An 18,357-nucleotide genomic window follows, 5' to 3' on the forward strand; every position below is an offset into this window, starting at 1 on the left:
CTTTGCCAAGAATACCCTCTCTGTCTGCCTCCCCAACCTTTGACCCGGCTAACTTCTATTTTATCACATGCATCTCAATACAGACATCATTTCCTCTGACAATCGTTCCCCATTGCCACCACCGATGCCCCTCCAAAAACAGAACTATGGATTGGGTGGTCTTCCTATGAAGGAGCTTCCATAGCTTTCCATCCTTTTCCATCCTTTCTTCTTGCATCACCTTTTAGAGTACTGTTTTATAACTGCCAGCTTACTTATGCATACTCCCTACCTGACAGTAAGCTGTGTCAGGGCAAGAAGTGTGCCTTTGCAGCAGCTTGGGACCCAGCAAAAACCCTGAATAGACAAAGCTGTCTATCAAAATATTGAAATTTAAGAAAATGAAAGAAATTTCAACCAGGTTGAATGGACTAGCAAGGTGAAAATTCCTATTCTAGTATTGTTGAAGAACAAAGAAAGTACCTGTCTATAGACAGAACTTGTATGTCTAAGTGTTGCTTCAATGTATCTGCAGTAATCTGTGCCCCCAAATCATCAACCCTGCAGCAAGTTAAATTCTATGTGTGTGTTGAGGAAGGAGGGCAGGGGCTGCTCTATGGAGCCCTCTCTCTCCCTCTTCTACCCATCCCATAGCGGGTGATAACCTGCTAGAATAAGAGGATGCCTGTGTCAGAGCATTGGGTTATTTTCAGAGGCTTCATTATCTCTGCTGGAAAATCCTGGGGCAGCTTTTTGCAAACCAAATGGAGTTCAATTAATGTATCAAGAGCAAAGGATCAAGACCTAAATATTGAGAGTCAACATTAGCAAAAGTCTCTCAGCACCCAGATGGTCAAGTTCAACCTTTTGAAATGTTCTTAAAAGAGGAGAAACTGAGATTTTCCTGGAATGGTGCTTAGAGGCACAGGAATGAACTAAAATGAACTCGTCTTATTGGGTATTGATGAAATCACAGAACCATGCTTGGTGAGCACTCTCCTCAACTCCTTTTCTCAAGGCTATCCAAAAATAGTTTTTCACTAGCTTACCATTGCCAGGGAAACCTTACTAATTCATCACCCACTGATTAAAAATGTATGATAATTAGGATGAATACTCAAGTTTATCTGGAGGAAACAGATTTTCTTAAAAATAACAAGGCTATGAAAATGTTTTTTAAGCTCATTAAAATGAACCTTTTGTGCACTCTGTTGTATACAAAGATGCAAATTATGCAAGGGTTCTTTTGGGGGGAAAACAGTAGCTTGGCCATTCGTGTTCATCTCTTCTCCCTTAAAAGATCCCAGTAAAATATGTATAAGCCCAGCAGAGAACGAGTGCTCAATACATGTCTGAAGGACAGACAGCAATGGATCAGTGTCTGAAAGACAGACAGCCCAGAGTGAAAAAGGAGCCTGAAACGTTACAACCTGAAGGGCTACAGAGAGAATTCTAGAGAAGTGTGAGCTCCGTGGCTCCGTACAACCTGCAGGGGCTTGAAACCTCCCGAGAGAGAGTTAAAGGTGAGGCAAGGCTAAAAACAGGGTCCCATGTGAGGTCTTCAAACTGAGTGGTGAGACTTTCAGAAAGATGACAACCAGGTGTTCTCCCCACCACCCACACCTGAAGACTGGATAATTCTTCTTAAGTAACTCAATGGATCCAGAGAGAAGTTCCAAACACCAACATTCGCAGAATTGGAAGAGGTCTTCTGGTAAGGCTGACTTGCCAAACAGTAATTGTATGTGAATTCCCACCAACTGATGACCCCCTTTCTCACATGTGGGTTCTGAAAGGTTTCTTCATCCTTCAGTATAAAAAATGATCCTAGCAAAGGATCACCAAACAGTTGAGGAAAACTCCAGCTAGTTAGATGAAGATCCAAATAAACAGACACAAAAATAATAATAATAACAGGAGAGACAGGACAAAAATAACAAAACCAATTTGCCATCTCCAAGAATTAAGAAGAAAATATAGTATCCATAAAACAAGAACAGAATTCCATTAAAAAGGAACAGAGAACAAAAGAAAAAAAGAGCTAAAAAATAATAGGTAAAATTAAAACACTATATTCACGAGATAGGTCACAAAAACTTTTTTTTTAATGTGATAGAAATAAGAGAGAAAGAAACAGACTTAGAAAATCAATCTAGGAGGTCACCTTTCCAACAGCAGATGTAGAGAGAGAGAGAGAGGAAAAAAAAAAACACAACAACAACAAAGTAAACAGAGGAGGATAGTGCCAAACACGTAACATGAGAAAATTTTCCAGATCTCAGATATGAGTCTCTCAATTAATTTATAAATAGCTTCCAAAAAATGATAAATGCCAATTGTTTTTTAATAATAAATCTTTTGGATGTATTTGTTTTTTTAAACTGTCTTTGTTTTAATAACATTTAAACTTTCATTTAAAATAACTTTCAAAAAGGAGTGTCTTATCTATTTTCTTAGGTCTGTTATGAATGCTAAAGCCATGCCCTCTTACTCTGCCTAATTATGGACACTTAAAAAAGAACACAACCAGTTAGGACTTTATTTCATTTTTCAGATTTTTGACTAATTCAGCCCAACCTCTCGGAACTTTCCCTTCCCAACACCTTTAAACAAATTGTTGAACTTGTTACCATATATTTCACTGCTGTATTTCTCAAAAGCAGAATGTGAGCATTGTTGAATGAAACACCAAGGTCATTTCTCTTTTTATGCATACCCTTCTATAATAATAAAAATATTTCCCCAGGGGTTGTCAAGGTAAGAAGCAAAAATAGGTAAATGATAGATAGATACGTGATAGAAGCTTAGTAAACAGAGGCAATAGACAGACAGAGAGACAGAGGTAACAGAGACATAGATACAGACAGATGACTAAGCATCACCAAAATGGTGCTCCTGGTGGTAGACGGAAGTCTGCACTTTCAAATGAAAGTGGTAGATCATACAAATGATAATATATTCACAGGGTTTTTTTGTTTGTTTGATTTTAGTTTTATACATTACTGTAAAAGTTTAATCTAGTCATGTGAAGAGGCTTCCAGGTCCATCGTACTCTACACACATTCAGAAACCCTTCTACTATGAACACCTGGATATACCAGATGTGATAAGATAAGTTTGCTGGTTTGGGCTTTTTTTTTTTTTTTTTAAGGTTTTATGTATTTATTTGAGAGAGAGTGAGAAGACTATGAGAGAGAGAGAATACAAGTTGTAGGGGAGAGGGACAAGGAGACTCCTCACCGAGTAGGGAGGCCCATGCCAGACTCGATCCCAGGAACTGAGATCATGACCTGAGTCAAAGACAGACACCTAACTGAGCCACCCAGGAGACCCTGCTTGTTTGGGCTTTAATGTACCACTGAGGTTGCAAAAAAGAAAGGATAACTCCTAGATGTCAAAAAAAAGGGGGGCAGCATTGAAAACAAGGGTGATGAGCATTATTCAAGTAGATCATAAAGCATCCCTAGAAAGTGGAGCAGAGAGGGGTTATGACAGGTCAGTAGTGGGGGGGTGGGCTGAGGACCTGGAGTTCAACACATATATGATAGTTAAGACTCTGCGAGCCCAAGACTTGGGAAACTGGAACGAATTTCCTGCAGAGAGCCAGAAATCCCAAAAGGATAAAAACGTCTGTGAAAGAATGTCTTATAAAATAATCTCTGCTCAACAGCTTGAGGAGATGACCTGGAAACTTCTGTCTGCTGGGGGGAGGGGGGAACCCTCCCTCCCCTTGTATCCAGGACTGAGGATATTTTGATTGAAAGCTGCATTGATGGCACAGTTATGCTGCCAGGAATTAGGGGATGTCTAAACTGGCACCAAATCATCACAACAGTTAAACGGGTCAGTTTTAGCAAGCACATTTTGTAGATAAGGAAGCTGGGAATCAGAGAGATTTGGTAATTTATCTAAAGTGAAAGGGAGTGACAGAACTAGGATTCAAACTCCTACCTTCTAACCTCAACTCCAGAGTTTTACTCACTGATATTAGTGAGTGGTTGGTTAATTTGAGCCTTTTCTGTTTGAGACACTGAAATTATGTCCACTTACTATTACAGCACCATCATAAATCGATTTTACATTTTCCCTTTGTTTCCAAAATGCAACGTCAATCACGGTGTGCTGGCAGTTATGAGGCCACAATGGTGTGTCTAACCAAGAATGACGAAAAGAGAACCAAGAAAATACACATTTTGTGAGCCTCTGAAAAGGAGAAGCAAGTATTTACTTTGGAGAGAAGATGGATAGAACCCATGAATCTTCATTCTGGAGGGACTAATGGAGGGGCCTTTTCAATAGTACTCCAAGGTTAAAGAGTTTGGTTGAGAACTCTACATCAGCTTTGGGTGAAGGGGATAATAGTGTGCCCCCAAACACTGGGTGAAGAAGGAAATAAAGCTAAACTAGAAAGATGATTACTCTTTTCTGGTGGTCGCCAAAAGGCCATATATTTACAAAAGTGTAACGAAAGTACTTAGGGTGACTTAAAACTCAGAACAAAATGATATGGGAGCAACGCTGATGAGCCAAGACTAGAAAGTGATTTAATTTGATGAGCTAAAACTAAGTCCGATGTTCTGATCCCCATGAGGACTATACTGGGTGAACAGAAGAAGAGGGGAGCCATCTACTTTGGGGAGCCCTGCCCATTTAAGTACAGCCCAAAGGAGATGGGGGTCGCAGTAAAGCATTAATTACCATAATGGCCACCTTGGCAAAGCTTTCCTGATCCCAGAAGGGGTGACTTTCAGATTCCTTGTCTAAAATACACTTCTTAAGGTTTGTTAGCATCTCTTGTATTGATAGCTTTGGCAACAATTTAATTTCCCACAAGAAGGGAACGGATTGGTTAGGCTGCCTTGAAAGTCCATACTGTTTTTGTTACTTGATGTTCTGATATTCCACTTATTTTTATATTTGCCTTGTAATGCAAATGTCTGCATTACAGACATTTGTCTGTAATGGAAGGACATCCATACTGTCCTATGTTGAGTGTTTACATCTGCTTGACAACTGCGTTTGTTTTGCTTATTATGAGGCCACCCCATAGAGATGGATCCAGTGTCACCACACCACTAATCATGTTTTTGATCCTCTGTGGCTGAAACGTGGGCACTGGACATCACTGAGGGCACTTTGTGACAACATATCTCCATATCCTACAGGACTTATCAGATCATATCCTCTGAATCATTGTGTGCTGACTGGAGCATCTCCATTTGAAACCACAACAACATCTTCTGTGAATTTCTCACTTGTATATGGTAAACAGAAATGCAGTTTTTCAAGCAAGGTTCAGGGGTGTCTGGGTGGCTCAGTTGGTTAAGTGTCTGCCTTCAGCTCAGGTCATGACCTCCAGGTCTTGGGATCGAGGCCTGAGTTGAGTTGGGTTCTGTGTGCAGTGGGGAGTTTGCTTCTTCCTCTCCCTCTGCCCCTCCCCTGCTCATTCTCTCTCTCTCTCTCTCTCTCTCTTAAATAAATAAATAACAATCTTTTTAAAACTTAAAAAAGGAAAATAGTAATAATGCATCACTTCATAATTTAACCATGAAGATCTACAATAGAGTCTGTTACCAGAGCACCTAGTCATGACAAAAGCTTCATATGCTACCCATAAGGGTCCATCAGCTTTTACCCAGTCAGTCTTCATGAATGGGTTGTTCCGGTTTACTTAAGTTTGCTAAACCTGGCAGGATAGAACTGTGTTTTTATTTGTTCTTTTATTCCCAAGGTTTTAAAGTTTGAGAAGCTAAAAATACCAAAAATGGACAGATAAATATGCCATTCATCATTAACATATCATATATTTTTGAATGCCTGCTTCTTATCAAGCAATGTCCTAGAAAGCTGGAATTTTAAAATGATAACATGGGTGTTCCAGACCCCAAGGGTCTTAATGACTTTCAGAACTAAGTAGGCACATAAGAAAAAAATCTCAAGTCATAATAAAGGGCCATCAGGGACAGATCTACACACAAGGCATAGTGGGACCAGTGCCTCACCTATGCTGAATTGTAAAAGGTATCTAGGAAGTTGTCAGGGATGTGAATTATTTAAGGGTGGCTGGGCATAAATGATGAGATGGGAGGAACTGGACATTTAGGGAAGAGCCAGAACCTTGTAAGGTTTTTACATAATAATAGGGAGTTTTGAGATTGCTGAAGGTGACAGGGCACCATCTTGAGCAAATGAATAAATTTTGAGTGTTTCACCCTCCCTTGGCTAGCTGGATGTAGGGTAGATGGTAGAGGATGGGGAGGGAGCAAGCCAGAAATGAAACATCCGGAAGGGAATATGTCCAAAGAGTCTGGAGGACTGGGGACGTAGCCCTGGACTAGGGCAGCCAAGAGCTGAATATGAACAACAAGATATTTATGCAGCAGAATTTTTTAAAAAGTGTTGTAATCATTGACAACCACTAGCAGTGACATATTCTTGTGGATTCAGTGCCTGCTGGGTGACCTTTTCCACAGAAAGAGCAGCAATCCTCCCTGCTGTTCTATGGCTGTTTCTATTTGAGAAATTGAACATTAGAGTTTTTAATGCAAACTCTAAGTAGCTGTGTGTCACCAACTGAGGGGATTAGCCCCAAGATGCTGTGGTACTTGTCGTCTGTTCTCAGTTGGCATCCAGAAGCCCATGAACTCCTGGCCATGGCACTTACAGTTCAGGTGAGCTGTTCTCCCAGGAGTGAAAGGAAGAGGCAATGGGGTATCATGATTAAGAAAGTGGGCTTCGTGTTGGAACCCCAGATCTACCATTTGTTTCAACTCTCATTTCTGAACTACACTTCATTGTCTATACAATAGAGATTAGAATATCGACCCCCAAGGGGTGTTATTTAGATCAAACGAGATACTTGCTGCTTAAATTCACACCTAAGTGGCAGAACTAAGATTCCATCCAGGATCTAGCAGAGCCGCCTCTCCCTTTCTCCTTCTTTCTCTTTCATGTTTAACATATGCATTATTTTCACTTTTTAAGAAATGCTACAATTTCAGTTTCTATTTCCTCTTTGACCCAAGAGATATTTCATAGAGAGCTTTTAAAAACCCAAGAAGAAAGGTTTTCTGTGCTTCAGTTTTGCAAATAATTTTCTAATTATATTCCACTATCATCAGATAATGTTGTCTACAGCATCCCTACCTCAATGGAATCTACTGCATTTTTTTTTTTTTTTTTTTTTGGTGAGCTAACCTATAGTTAATTTTGCCAATGTTCTAGCCTGGATTTGAAAGGAAAGGGTATTCTTTATCATCAGTGTAGAAAGTTTGTGATGTATCCAGACCTCCCTTATTAATTACGTGGTTTGGGTCTTTTCTATCTTTACCGATTTTTGTCCACTTGGGCTGAGAGTACGCTGAATTACCTACTATTAGAACATTTCTATTCCTGCATCATCTACGGTTTCTGCTATAAAAGCCCCTGCTGTGGTATCTGGTGTGCAGTCACAACTGGTGAATTCCCCTTGTGCACTCACCTTTAGCATCAACCAGTCCCTTGTCCTGTTTTGTGCTTCTGGTCTGCATTTTACCCATTCATATATCAAAATCAAAACCGGTACCTTTTGTCAGTGTTGTTAGTTTGCATTTGCCTTGTATGCTTTGCCCATCTCTGTGGCTTGTGCCTCTTAAAATCACTGTGAGCTACGTGTGTCTTGGGTCCAGCACGAAGTTGGATTTTGCAGAGTCCCCATTTTACAGTCCCCATACTGTAAAACATTTGTTTCCTTTTTTCTTTTTCTTCTCTTCCTCAACCAGGGTCAAGACTCACCTAAAACCATGATCTTTTATTGCCTCCAGCCTTACTGAGGTATATTTAACAAAACCTTAAGATATTTAAGGTATATAGCATGGTGATCTGATATATGTACACACTGTCAAAGGTCAATCTCATTATCAGTAGTTCTGGGTCCGTTTGGACTCAAGTCCCCACCTGGATCCTCTGACCTAGCTGGATTCCCATCTTCAGTCCTGTCCTGTGGTTCTCACACCCTGGCGGGATAGGCTTTTCTGCACCACCCCATCAGTGGTGGACTCCAAGACCACTGATGTAAAAGTTTAAAGAATGCATTCCCTCTCTGGCTTGACAGATGAAGTCTCCAATGTTTGAAGGCCTGATGTCTCCCAAAATATTCTTTAAAATAGAATTTGGTCACTTAGGAGGAAGTGATAGCTGTACAGTCCACAGCTGGAAAGAAGCCTAGAAATCATCGACTTAAACTCTCTCCCCAGACATGAATCTCTTCTACAATATTCCATATTTCCTAGTCTCTCCTGTTTGCATTTTTCTAGTCATGGCAAACTGACACTGTCACCCACATGACAGGCCTGCATTTGAAACCCAGCAAAACCAAGTATTAGCTCTATGATGTTTGGAACTTATATAAGAGCGGAGCCTCCATTTACCTACAAAATGGAGACAAAGTGAAACTCAGGGGGCTGTTAAGAGGACCAGGCAGGGTTACAGTTTCAAGGGCCAGGCGGTAACTAATAGAATGCCCCACCTGTATGACAATAGGAGCGATGAGGAGAGTCCATTCCCTTGTACAAGAAGCCTCTACTGGACTCCTGCAGGTTAGAAACCTGCCTGCAGCAACGTGGACCTGACGGTATCACTACATCTTTCTATTTTTCTAGAAAAGGAGAAATCTGGCTTTCTAGTATGAAATTTCCCACAAAGACTCAATGTGGTAAATAATTCAAATTTCTTTACAACACTAGACAGACCGTATCTGTGGGATGGGTACACCTGTCGGCTGCCACTTTGCAGTCTCTGGTCTGAAGTAATTAGCACAATGCCCAGCATAAGAGAAACACTCGATAAATTATGAATGCACCAGATCTAACACCTTAGACATCAGACTTTTGGATGAAAGGACTTGTCTGATTGGGCAGCTAAGAGACCAGGAAAGATCAAGCCCAGAGTAACCAGAACATCAATTGCGAACCCAGGAAATCAGCAGAAATCAAGTGGAACAAAACAGAGAACAGGCTGGAGTGGCTCGGGGAATAATCCTGCCACCTCTCTAGTCTGCCTGCACTGACTCCTCTTTGGCTGATACACCCCTCCCTCTCCCACCACCACAGCTCTGATCCCTGTGCAGACATAACTGGTATGGGAGGCGAGCCGGCTAGATCCTGCAGCTGCTAGAATCAGAAAGGCTAGCAGCTTCCTGAGCAAGCTTATTAGGAAGAGAACGAAAAAAGCTTTGAGCTCTGAGCCAAGGAGGCAACTTCCTCCCCTTCCCTTTGGCTTTTCCCCATCAGCAAGCGACTCAGAACGTGGCCAAATACATCCTACTCGGGTGGGTTGCAGCTGTCCCACACATGTTACAAATAAGGGCCAGTAGAGCTGTCCCTATTTTTAGCATTTGAATGTAGATGCCAAGATCACCAAGATTCCCCATTTGCTGGCTCATTCCTCTCCTTCTCCTTTACATATCTCTTATTTTCCTCCCAAAGAGATGTTTTCTGTTCAGATGAGTTAAAGTCAGATATCTGGGGGAACAGGGACCCCAAATATTTGCTCGTCTTGCTAGACTTCTTATAATCACCATGGATTGGGGGCTATCTCTCCCCCGTTGGGAGAAATCGTGTACAGGCTTTGAGACATAACACTCCAAGGTTGGATCAAAGCCACTCCTTTTTCTCTCTTGGGCATAAAGAGAGGTTTGGAGCAGAAAACTGCATTAAGGATCCTCTCGTGAAAACTTCCAAGTACACAGCTGAGGACATGACGTCCAGGGGAGCTGATGTGCTTCCTACTCCCTAACAATCCTAAATATTATTAGACCTTATATTCTTGAAGGTTTTCCTCCGCGTGTGAAATCCGTACTTCACATGGATTTCCAGCTCAATGAGGTATCCGTTTCGATTATTCCCATTTTACAGATGACAAAACTGAGGTTTGTTGGTTTGAGAAACTCACGCAAAGCCACATACACTAGCAATGGTAGTCCTAGGGAAGGCACCTGGATTCTGACTCCAATTCTTCAACTCTTCCCAGAACCAAAGCTGCGCACACAGATTAGTCATGAGGATAAAAGAAAGGAAGAAGGGTAGAGGAAGAGAGGAAAGGAGGCCTGGTTTGAACACATGCATTATTTCAGCGCGGCCCTCTCAGGCTATTCTCTGGAAATTGTTGGCTGTTTTCAGAACACAAGCACAGCCCTGGCAACCTCAGCGGCCAACACATGGCTGAGATATGGGGATCTCAGGTCCTTTACCTGTTCTCAGGGTCAGCAGAGGCCATACTCCGGGTGACATAGCACATCTTGAGGGGGATGCTCTTCCGATCTCTATGGAAGGAGCAGGGCTGTGATGACAGGGGGTCTGAGGAGCTGGCCCCTAGCCGAGGGGATTCGGGTGGAGGCGTTTCCCAGCCGATCTCTGATACCGGGGAGCCTTTCTTCACATAGGGGGTGGCTTCTCGCATGTACTTCACTGCAAGGAAAAAGACAACAACAGGGCTCTTAAATACATTGCAGCTGAATTTCTGGAAAGTCTGATTGCGTTTTTCAGACTTGCATCAGACGAGCTTTTAATACCGAACCTCTTAAATTCTGAACAAGAGTCACAATTTCTGTTCCTCTCAAAACAGTTATTCTGTTATTTACATTCTATACCAAAGTCATATTTAGAACTTGTACGACGATGACCTGAACTTGAGAATTACTTTCAGCTTTTTTCAATGATGACAACTTTTATCTTTTCTGATTTTAAGTTGCATTCTGGGGAAGAGACTGAAAGACAAGTGGGCAGAGGAGAAAGCATAACGTAGGCGTAAAGGCACATAATTGTTCGATATGCAAGTAGGGAATCTGGTAGCCACATTCTCTAACCACGTCCCTATTCAGGAGCAAGAACAGGCTTTTCAGTTAATAGTGCTAAGAACATATATGCAAAAAAACAACAAAATAACCCTCACATAAAAGTACACTTATTTTGCAATGGGAAAAATCTGTAAGAGCAAAAATACCTTCTGTAAGCTAGGACCAACCAAAATGTCCATAAGAAAAACAAAGTGAAAGATCTTTATACAGTCATTTTAAAAAATGAGATAGATACAGATGTGTTGATGTGGAAAGACCTACAGGATCTATTATCAGTTTTTAAAAAAAATGGTAGAGAGGAGTACACATACTGTCATCTTTTGTATATAAATCATAAATACCATAGGCTTGCATATATACAACTATTTCTGGATAGGAACATAAGAAAATGTGAACAGCAGTTAGCTGTGGGGGGTAGAAATATAAAAGTCAAGCTGATGGAGAGATAGACTTTACTATTCATTTATTACCCTTTCATACCATCTTTATGTTTAGCCAATATGTGCATATTACTTTTGTAGAATTAAAAAAAAATAGTTCAAAGGCTGAGTGTAGCAGACTGAAATTCTGCTCTTTGATGTGTTTCCTCAGTCTTAAGAAGTTATTTGCCTATTCTGAATTTAAGCATTTGGTCCTTAGACAGTTTTTGTATTGACAGGGCAACTAGATTCTTGGAACATGCAATATAAACTTCCGCATCCTTCTCTCTGCCATTTGCACAGTTTGGTTCTGCTGCTTTGGGGTTGGGGTCTGGGGGTGGGGTGGAGGGCAGATTTGGCTAAGTTCCTTACCAGTACCTGTTTTTACAAATGGCAGTGGACTGGAATGGGTACAAACTAGAGAACATTTACTCCAGATCTTTGATGATTCAAGTCCACAAACACCTTTACTGCACAAGACATGGAGCCAGGTTTCCAGAGACAAAAACAAGCAATAGGTAGTTTCCATACTCCAGAATTCAAAATCACAGGTGACTATAGTGAATGCTGCTGGGTCCCATCAGATCCTTTCCATCAGCCTAAGCACATATTTCCTAGCTGCTATGTGTTGGCTGGAACAACTCTTAGCTGCCCACCTGCCCTGGAAAATGGCTTTGACCCAACAGAAGAGCTGCTGCTTGAGCCCCCAGACAGAGGCTCTGCTTTTTGGGAACCCCACCTAAGATAGTGACATAATATAATACATAAACTATGGCACAAAACAGAATGAGCTAGCTGAGTGTTATAACAGGAATGAAGTCTGCTGGAAGAACTCACAAGGAAAAGATTCAGTTTCTAGGGAGTATGAGTGACAAGTTAGGTTCACAGCAATTTAATCAGGCCAAACACACCAAGATACAGGCAATACCGACAAGATACTAGCGAACTCAACCATACGTATCAAAAATAGTCATACTAATTCAAGACAGAGACGCCATTTAGAACCAACACATATTTGAAGAGAAGATTTCAGGCTTTTAACTGAATATAAGTGCAATCAGGAGAAAACAGCTCCACGGTCGCCACAAACCTGTTAGCACAAGCTGCAGTTACAGAAGAAGAAAGGGCATTCATGGACAGGGTATTTTAAGGAAAATTGTTTATTTGTGGGCAATACATTTAAAGAGGAACACAGACATACCTGAGAACAAATGCAGAAAACATAGGGGGAGAGATTTAAGCCATCCAAAGCTGGAGTAAATAGACCTATTTTGAAGACACTGAATTTTTTTATTTCTAAAAATGTTTTAGTAGAAGCTAGAACACCACTTAGCTTTGTACATTATAGACTGGTACTTATTATATACAGGAAATTCAAGTATCATCTGAGATGGTTTGAAGACTCTCCTTTGGTTGTATTATTATCATTCTGGCTGGAATAGGGGAGGAGTGGGGTGGAAATGAGATTCCAGAGACGCTTCATGAAGTAGGTGTCATTTGAACTTGGCCTTAAAGGGTAAACAGGACTTTAAAAAGTAGAGATAGGAATCACAACCCTTCTTTTATATAATGTACTCTGATTTACAAATTGTACTGCAGTCTCAAAGGAAAGGAAAGTTAAACCTCAGTTTGAAGGGAAATAAAGAATGAGCATTTATTATATGCCTAACAATGTATGAAACCAGGTGCTCTACATATTTTCCCATTTATTATATGCCTAACAATGTATGAAACCAGGTGCTCTACATATTTTCCCACATTTAAGCTTCAGAAAGACTATTCAGGGCACTACTGTATTTATATGACAACTAAGGTACAGAGGAAAAAAATGGGTAAAGGATCTTTCACTTTTTGAGTATCCATATATCCACAAACAATAAAAGAATAAGTTGCTATTCCTTTCAGAGCTGGCTAGAACGAAATGTCTTGTAGGGCTATTCTTATTTTGATGGACACTAGGAGCTTTACATATGTTATCTTTGCAAGACTAGAATTATTTTTGCACATCAGCACAATAAGACACAGAGGTTTAGCTTATGTGGCTGGTAAATGGTGGAGCTGGAGTTTGACTTCCCAGAGATCATATTCTTTTTTTTTTTTTAAGATTTTTTAATTTATTTACTCATGAGAGAAGAGAGAAAGGCAGAGACATAGGCAGAGGGAGAGGCAGGCTCCCTGTGGGGAGCCCGATGTGGGACTCTTTGCCAGGATCCTGGGGTCAGGACCTGAGTCAGAGGGAGACGCTCAACCACTGAGCCACCCAGGGGCCCCAAGATCACATTCTTTAATGAAGTCTGGCTACCCCACCTAGATAACGGAGGCAAAATGACAAGCTAATAGGTTTGGACTTTATTCCACAGCCATAGAGGTCTTAGTCTATGAGTGAGAGGATAACAAAATCAGAGGTTAGCTATAGAGAGAACTCTGGCAAAGTAAGATCAGGTGTACTCAGGAAAAAAATATTAGAGGTAGGTCCACTAATCACAGAGTCATAGAGAGTTACTGCCAGAGGTACCCTGAGCAATACTCAAAATACTCATGGAAAGTGTGAGGTGTCCCAGAAATGTGTGGTTTGATGCACTCATGGGTAGAAGCATGGAGAATATGGCAAGTCCTAGCCCAGAAGCCAATATTTACCAAGTAATCACTTCCTGGGCGGCACAGAACTTGGGGAATTTATGAAGGTGAGAAGACATAGCCATGCCTTGAAGAAAGGATTGGAAATGATATTCAAAATAGTAATCCTTTTAAGTAACCAACTGAAAGTAAACACAGAGCAAATGATTTAACAAGGTAGGTATGATAATTTAAAGATTTATTCATTCATCCAAAATCAGTCATTCATCATATACTGAGGACTGCTGTACATGAGTGATGATAAAAAAAAAAAAAGTCCCTGTTTAAAAATATTGTAAGCTTGCTAAAGGTGGAAGGGAAGTGAGTAGATGAGGTGAGTTCTTGTGTTAATCTTAAACTAGGTTTAAGGAGGTCCCAAACTAGACGAGTCTCTAGGGGGCTGGCAAAATCAAATGCGAATCCCTTCTGGAGGAAGGCAATTTCATTCTAGGCTTCAAAGAGTCCTATGAATCATTTTCAGGGACAATGAACAGCATAAAATCTAAGAAAATGTGGCACACATAGAAACAAGGTATCATAAGCAAGAACTAGTAAAAATAACTGATAGCAGTGTCAGTCCTAACACAAACTACAAAGCAATAAATAAGTTTACCATGTGTAAAGAAACAAACTAAAGTCTGGGAGAATCTTCCAGGAGAATCTTTTTTAAAGATTTATTTATTTATTTGAGAGAGAGTGAGAGAGCACACATGCAGGAGGGGAGGGGCAAAGAGAAAGGAAGGAAAGTGAGAATCCCAAGCAGACTCCCCATTGAGCATGGAGCCCAACATGGAACTCGATCTTACAACCTTGAGATCATGACCTGAGCCCAAATCAAGAGTCAGATGCACAACCAACTAAACCTCTCAGGCCCTCCTTCCAGAGAATATTTTTTAAAAAATAACTTAACAGATTGGTAAAACAACCAAATAGAATGTCAAATAGTAGTAGCCGTAATAATAATTACTGCTATATAATATATAACTATAATAAACCAGAATTAAAACTTCAATAGGTGGACATATCAAAAGAAGAAATTAGTGAATGAATTGTAGATCAAAGGAAATTATACAGAATATAGCACAAAAATATTTCTAAAAATGGAAAATATGGAATAGAGATGTGGAGGATGAAGTGAGAAGGTCTAATGAATGTCTAAATGGAGCCCCAGAAGGAAAGACAGAATGTGACAGATGCTAAGGATTGTCCTGAAGGAAAGACAATGACCCATGACTTCAAGAAACCGGACTTAATTTTGATAAACACCTGTGTTGCTCTCCATCAAGACAAAGCGATGGGGTCATCCTGCTTTCAACCTCAGGTAGACTAAACCTCTCCTTAGAATCCATGTTTCTTCTGAGAGCTTGGGACATCACCTCTCCCTTCCTCTAGTTTTGTGAGGAAGAGTCAGCCAAATCCCTAAATGAGTCCAGAGATCTCTGGCACCACCAGAAAACAAATTTGCATTTTCAAGGGGTAAAAAAAAAACAAGGAAACAATGAGATTATCATCACCTTTCCTGAATAAGGAAATCACTGAACTGTTTCCATATCAGTCTTGAGGAAGAACAGGTAACATTAACACATCCCTGCATAAAGCCCTTTTGTTCAAGGGTCTTGCTTCTCATTGATATGTATAGAAAAGAGAAAATGGAGAAACTTGTTTTTGCGTATAACAAAGAAAGCAACAGAACATTGCCATTAGATCTCCGAGGGCCCACATTTTCTGGTCCAGAGGAAGCAATAAAATTGTCAGAATATTCTTCGCTACAAGGCTTGGTCATCAGTTATGAACATAATTCCACCGTCAAGCAGTTCCTCTCCAATCACCAAATGAGGCCTGGGGCTAAGTCCCTTCTCCCTTGAAGCAGAGAGTAAGAACAGGGCAGCCATGCCTGGGTGTGGTAAAGCAGTGCCTCCCACAGAAAACAAAGCGTGTACGAAACCTTTGCATGGTTCTTTGTGCCTTGGCCTCTTGAGATTTCTATACATTGCCCTAAAAATAATGAGAGGATGGTCTAATTCAGGGAGGGTAAAGTGTTACCTACCCAGAGAAGGAATTTGACTGCAACAGGTGTCCCAAATTACAGTGTATTAAATGATACAGAGGTTCATTTTTCTTTTACTAAAAGTCTAGAGCAAAAGAAAAGGACTGCCAGGACAGCTTCACTCCCTGAGGTCGTCAGAGGCGCAGCCCTCTGGCCTCTCCCTGCTCTGCGTCTCTAGCCTGCCATCTGATAATCCAAGACGGCTGCTTGAGTCCCAACCATTGACCAAATTCCCATCAACGGGAGGAAGAAGCAAAGGACACACTCTGCTTCCTCCCTTAAGAACACTCTTCAGAAGCTGACACACCATATCTGCTTATAAACCATCGACCAGAATTTAGCCACATGGCCATTTCTAGAGGGAAAAGAAATGTTACTCTTAGCTCTGGACAACCTGGTGCCAACCCAGCTAAAAACTGGTGGAGGAGGAAGGCTATCACTGTGGAAGAAGAGTCTAGACATTAGGGGACAACTCTCAGTTTCTACCACTCAAAGAGATCCCTAATTCAGCCCATCACAACTAGATTTTATGACACATGAGTACAAATAAGTGTGTGTTGGAGAGATCAGTAAAAAGCACAATGACTAGATTCCATGAACTCTGCTAAGTGATTTTTTTTTTTTAATGTATTAACTCATTAGAACATCACAACAATTCTATGACAGGAGCACTGCAATCATCCTCATTTTACCAAGGATGCAGTGATAGAAAAGGGTTAAGTCATATCCCCAGATTACAGTGCAAGCATAGGCAGGAGCACGAGTCCAATCCAGTCAGCCTGGCTCCACAGTTCTTGCTTTTAACTACGAAGTAATTCTGTTTCTCACACTTTTTTTTTTCTTAATTAATTGAATGTGTGTGTATGCGTGTGTGTATTTAAGCCAACATTTTTATGCACTAGGAGAAAACATCCAATTAAGCGGCTATTGCCTGTAACATAAGAGAGCTTGATTTTGTAAGCCTAAACTATTAAACTATGGCATTTCAATAAATGCCTTTTAAGACATTGTAATATGTATGCATAACAGAGGGTTTAACCTGCCAGAACTGAACAGCTAGTGTTTGCATAATTACACCTCCGTGTGCTTACAGACAGTAATTTCAGGCAAAGAGCTGTTGAAACTGATCAAGAAGCAGCCAGGACCCAGTTCAGGGTGCTCATAATCAGAACTAATTAATAAACCATGCCCTTTCTGGGCATCATGAATTAAAAACTGTGGTTGAGCAATTAAAATTCCAATCTTCACTTGCAAAAAAAGAAAAAGGGGGTGGGGTGGGAGGAGAGCGGGAAGGAGGGGTCTTCAAACCAATAATCCACCAAGTCACTTTCAATATGTTTCTGGTTTGTCATCTCAAGGGCGAGCAGTCGTGAAGCTTTCGAAAGAACCTTCAGCAAAGCCCAAGTTTGCAAAGGCCCCAAGTTGCCACAATTAAATCTTTGTTGAGGCGGCCAGATGACATTTGAAAGGAGAAGCACACACGGGCTACTAATGAGGAAATGCTTTAGGCAAATCCAATCAGCTCTCCTACCAGGCTGGTTTCTGAGGAGCCAGCAAGTCCTTCTGACATGTGCAAGTCTTCTTCTTAAAAATAACAACAAAAACAACAACAAAAACGGATTTCCAGATTACAGGAAGGAAAAAAGGTATTTCATTACTCTGGGGGATATGAACTCAAAATGTGCATTCACTAATGTGATTATGGGGAGAGGGGACCAGCTGGAGGCAAGAAATCTGGGTATTTGGGCCTTGAGTGAAACTTTCAGGCTGGGGATAGGTTGGTGACAGTGGGATTTGCTGACAAAATGCAATGTGAGACTTTCCCTTAATGGCTTATTTGTAGGTCATTTCAGACAGGAAAGAAGCAGATGGAGACCCTCAATAGTTCCAAAAGGGCCAAGAAATGATGAAAGAAGTAATACAAGCTTCTTGGAAGGTATAGCTAACATCTCAGGAGGCGGAGTAGTGAGGTGGAAAGAGAATTGGCCGTGGGAGTCAGGGACCAGGGAGGGTCACAGTTCCAGCTCTGCACTAACTAGCTCTGCAGCCCCAGGCAAGTCACGTTCCCCTCCCAGACCTCATTTTCCTTACCCTTCCAACATTCTATAATTGCTTGGGAAGCTGTCTTTTCTGATGTTAAAACAAAACAAAACAAAACAAAAACCACTTTTTCTTACCTCATCTTGCTCTTGTGTCTTCACCAACAAATAGCTCTGTTAAAATGTGTGCTACATATTTGGTCCTTAGGTAGATGCATCTTCTGACTTCTTACCAAACTCTATGGCCATCTGACAAATGTGACAGCAAGTCTATGTTGAGATTGTGTATTCTGGTTACTTTTTCTTTGGTTTGGCAGAGTTGTCTAGAAAAGCCATTGTTTTCATTCACTTAACAAAATTTCTTTCTCTTCCATTTTGCCCGGGGAAGTGGGGGTAGGGAGGGGAGTCCTTCAAGGTCTGATT

General features: G+C 40.9%; 1 protein-coding gene and 1 long non-coding RNA gene across 3 annotated transcripts in view; one reads left to right on the top strand and one right to left on the bottom strand.

Moving 5' to 3' along the window:
- SNTB1 (syntrophin beta 1) overlaps positions 1–18,357 on the bottom strand; it is a 239,160-nt gene that overhangs the window by 120,946 nt on the left and 99,857 nt on the right. The window contains exon 2 of the mRNA XM_025451008.3: positions 10,208–10,424. Within this exon, the coding sequence (XP_025306793.1) occupies positions 10,208–10,424 (217 nt within the window). The remainder of the gene's footprint in view (positions 1–10,207; positions 10,425–18,357) is intronic.
- Positions 17,308–18,357, top strand: part of LOC112662424 (uncharacterized) — an 88,624-nt gene continuing 87,574 nt past the window's right edge. The window contains exon 1 of one of the 2 annotated variants that reach the window (XR_004815464.2): positions 17,308–17,541. This is a non-coding gene — a long non-coding RNA (uncharacterized LOC112662424). The remainder of the gene's footprint in view (positions 17,542–18,357) is intronic. The other variant, XR_007401528.1, reaches the window with a different exon arrangement.

Source organism: Canis lupus, chromosome 13 (assembly GCF_003254725.2).
Source record: "Canis lupus dingo isolate Sandy chromosome 13, ASM325472v2, whole genome shotgun sequence".
Lineage (NCBI taxonomy): Eukaryota > Metazoa > Chordata > Mammalia > Carnivora > Canidae > Canis > Canis lupus.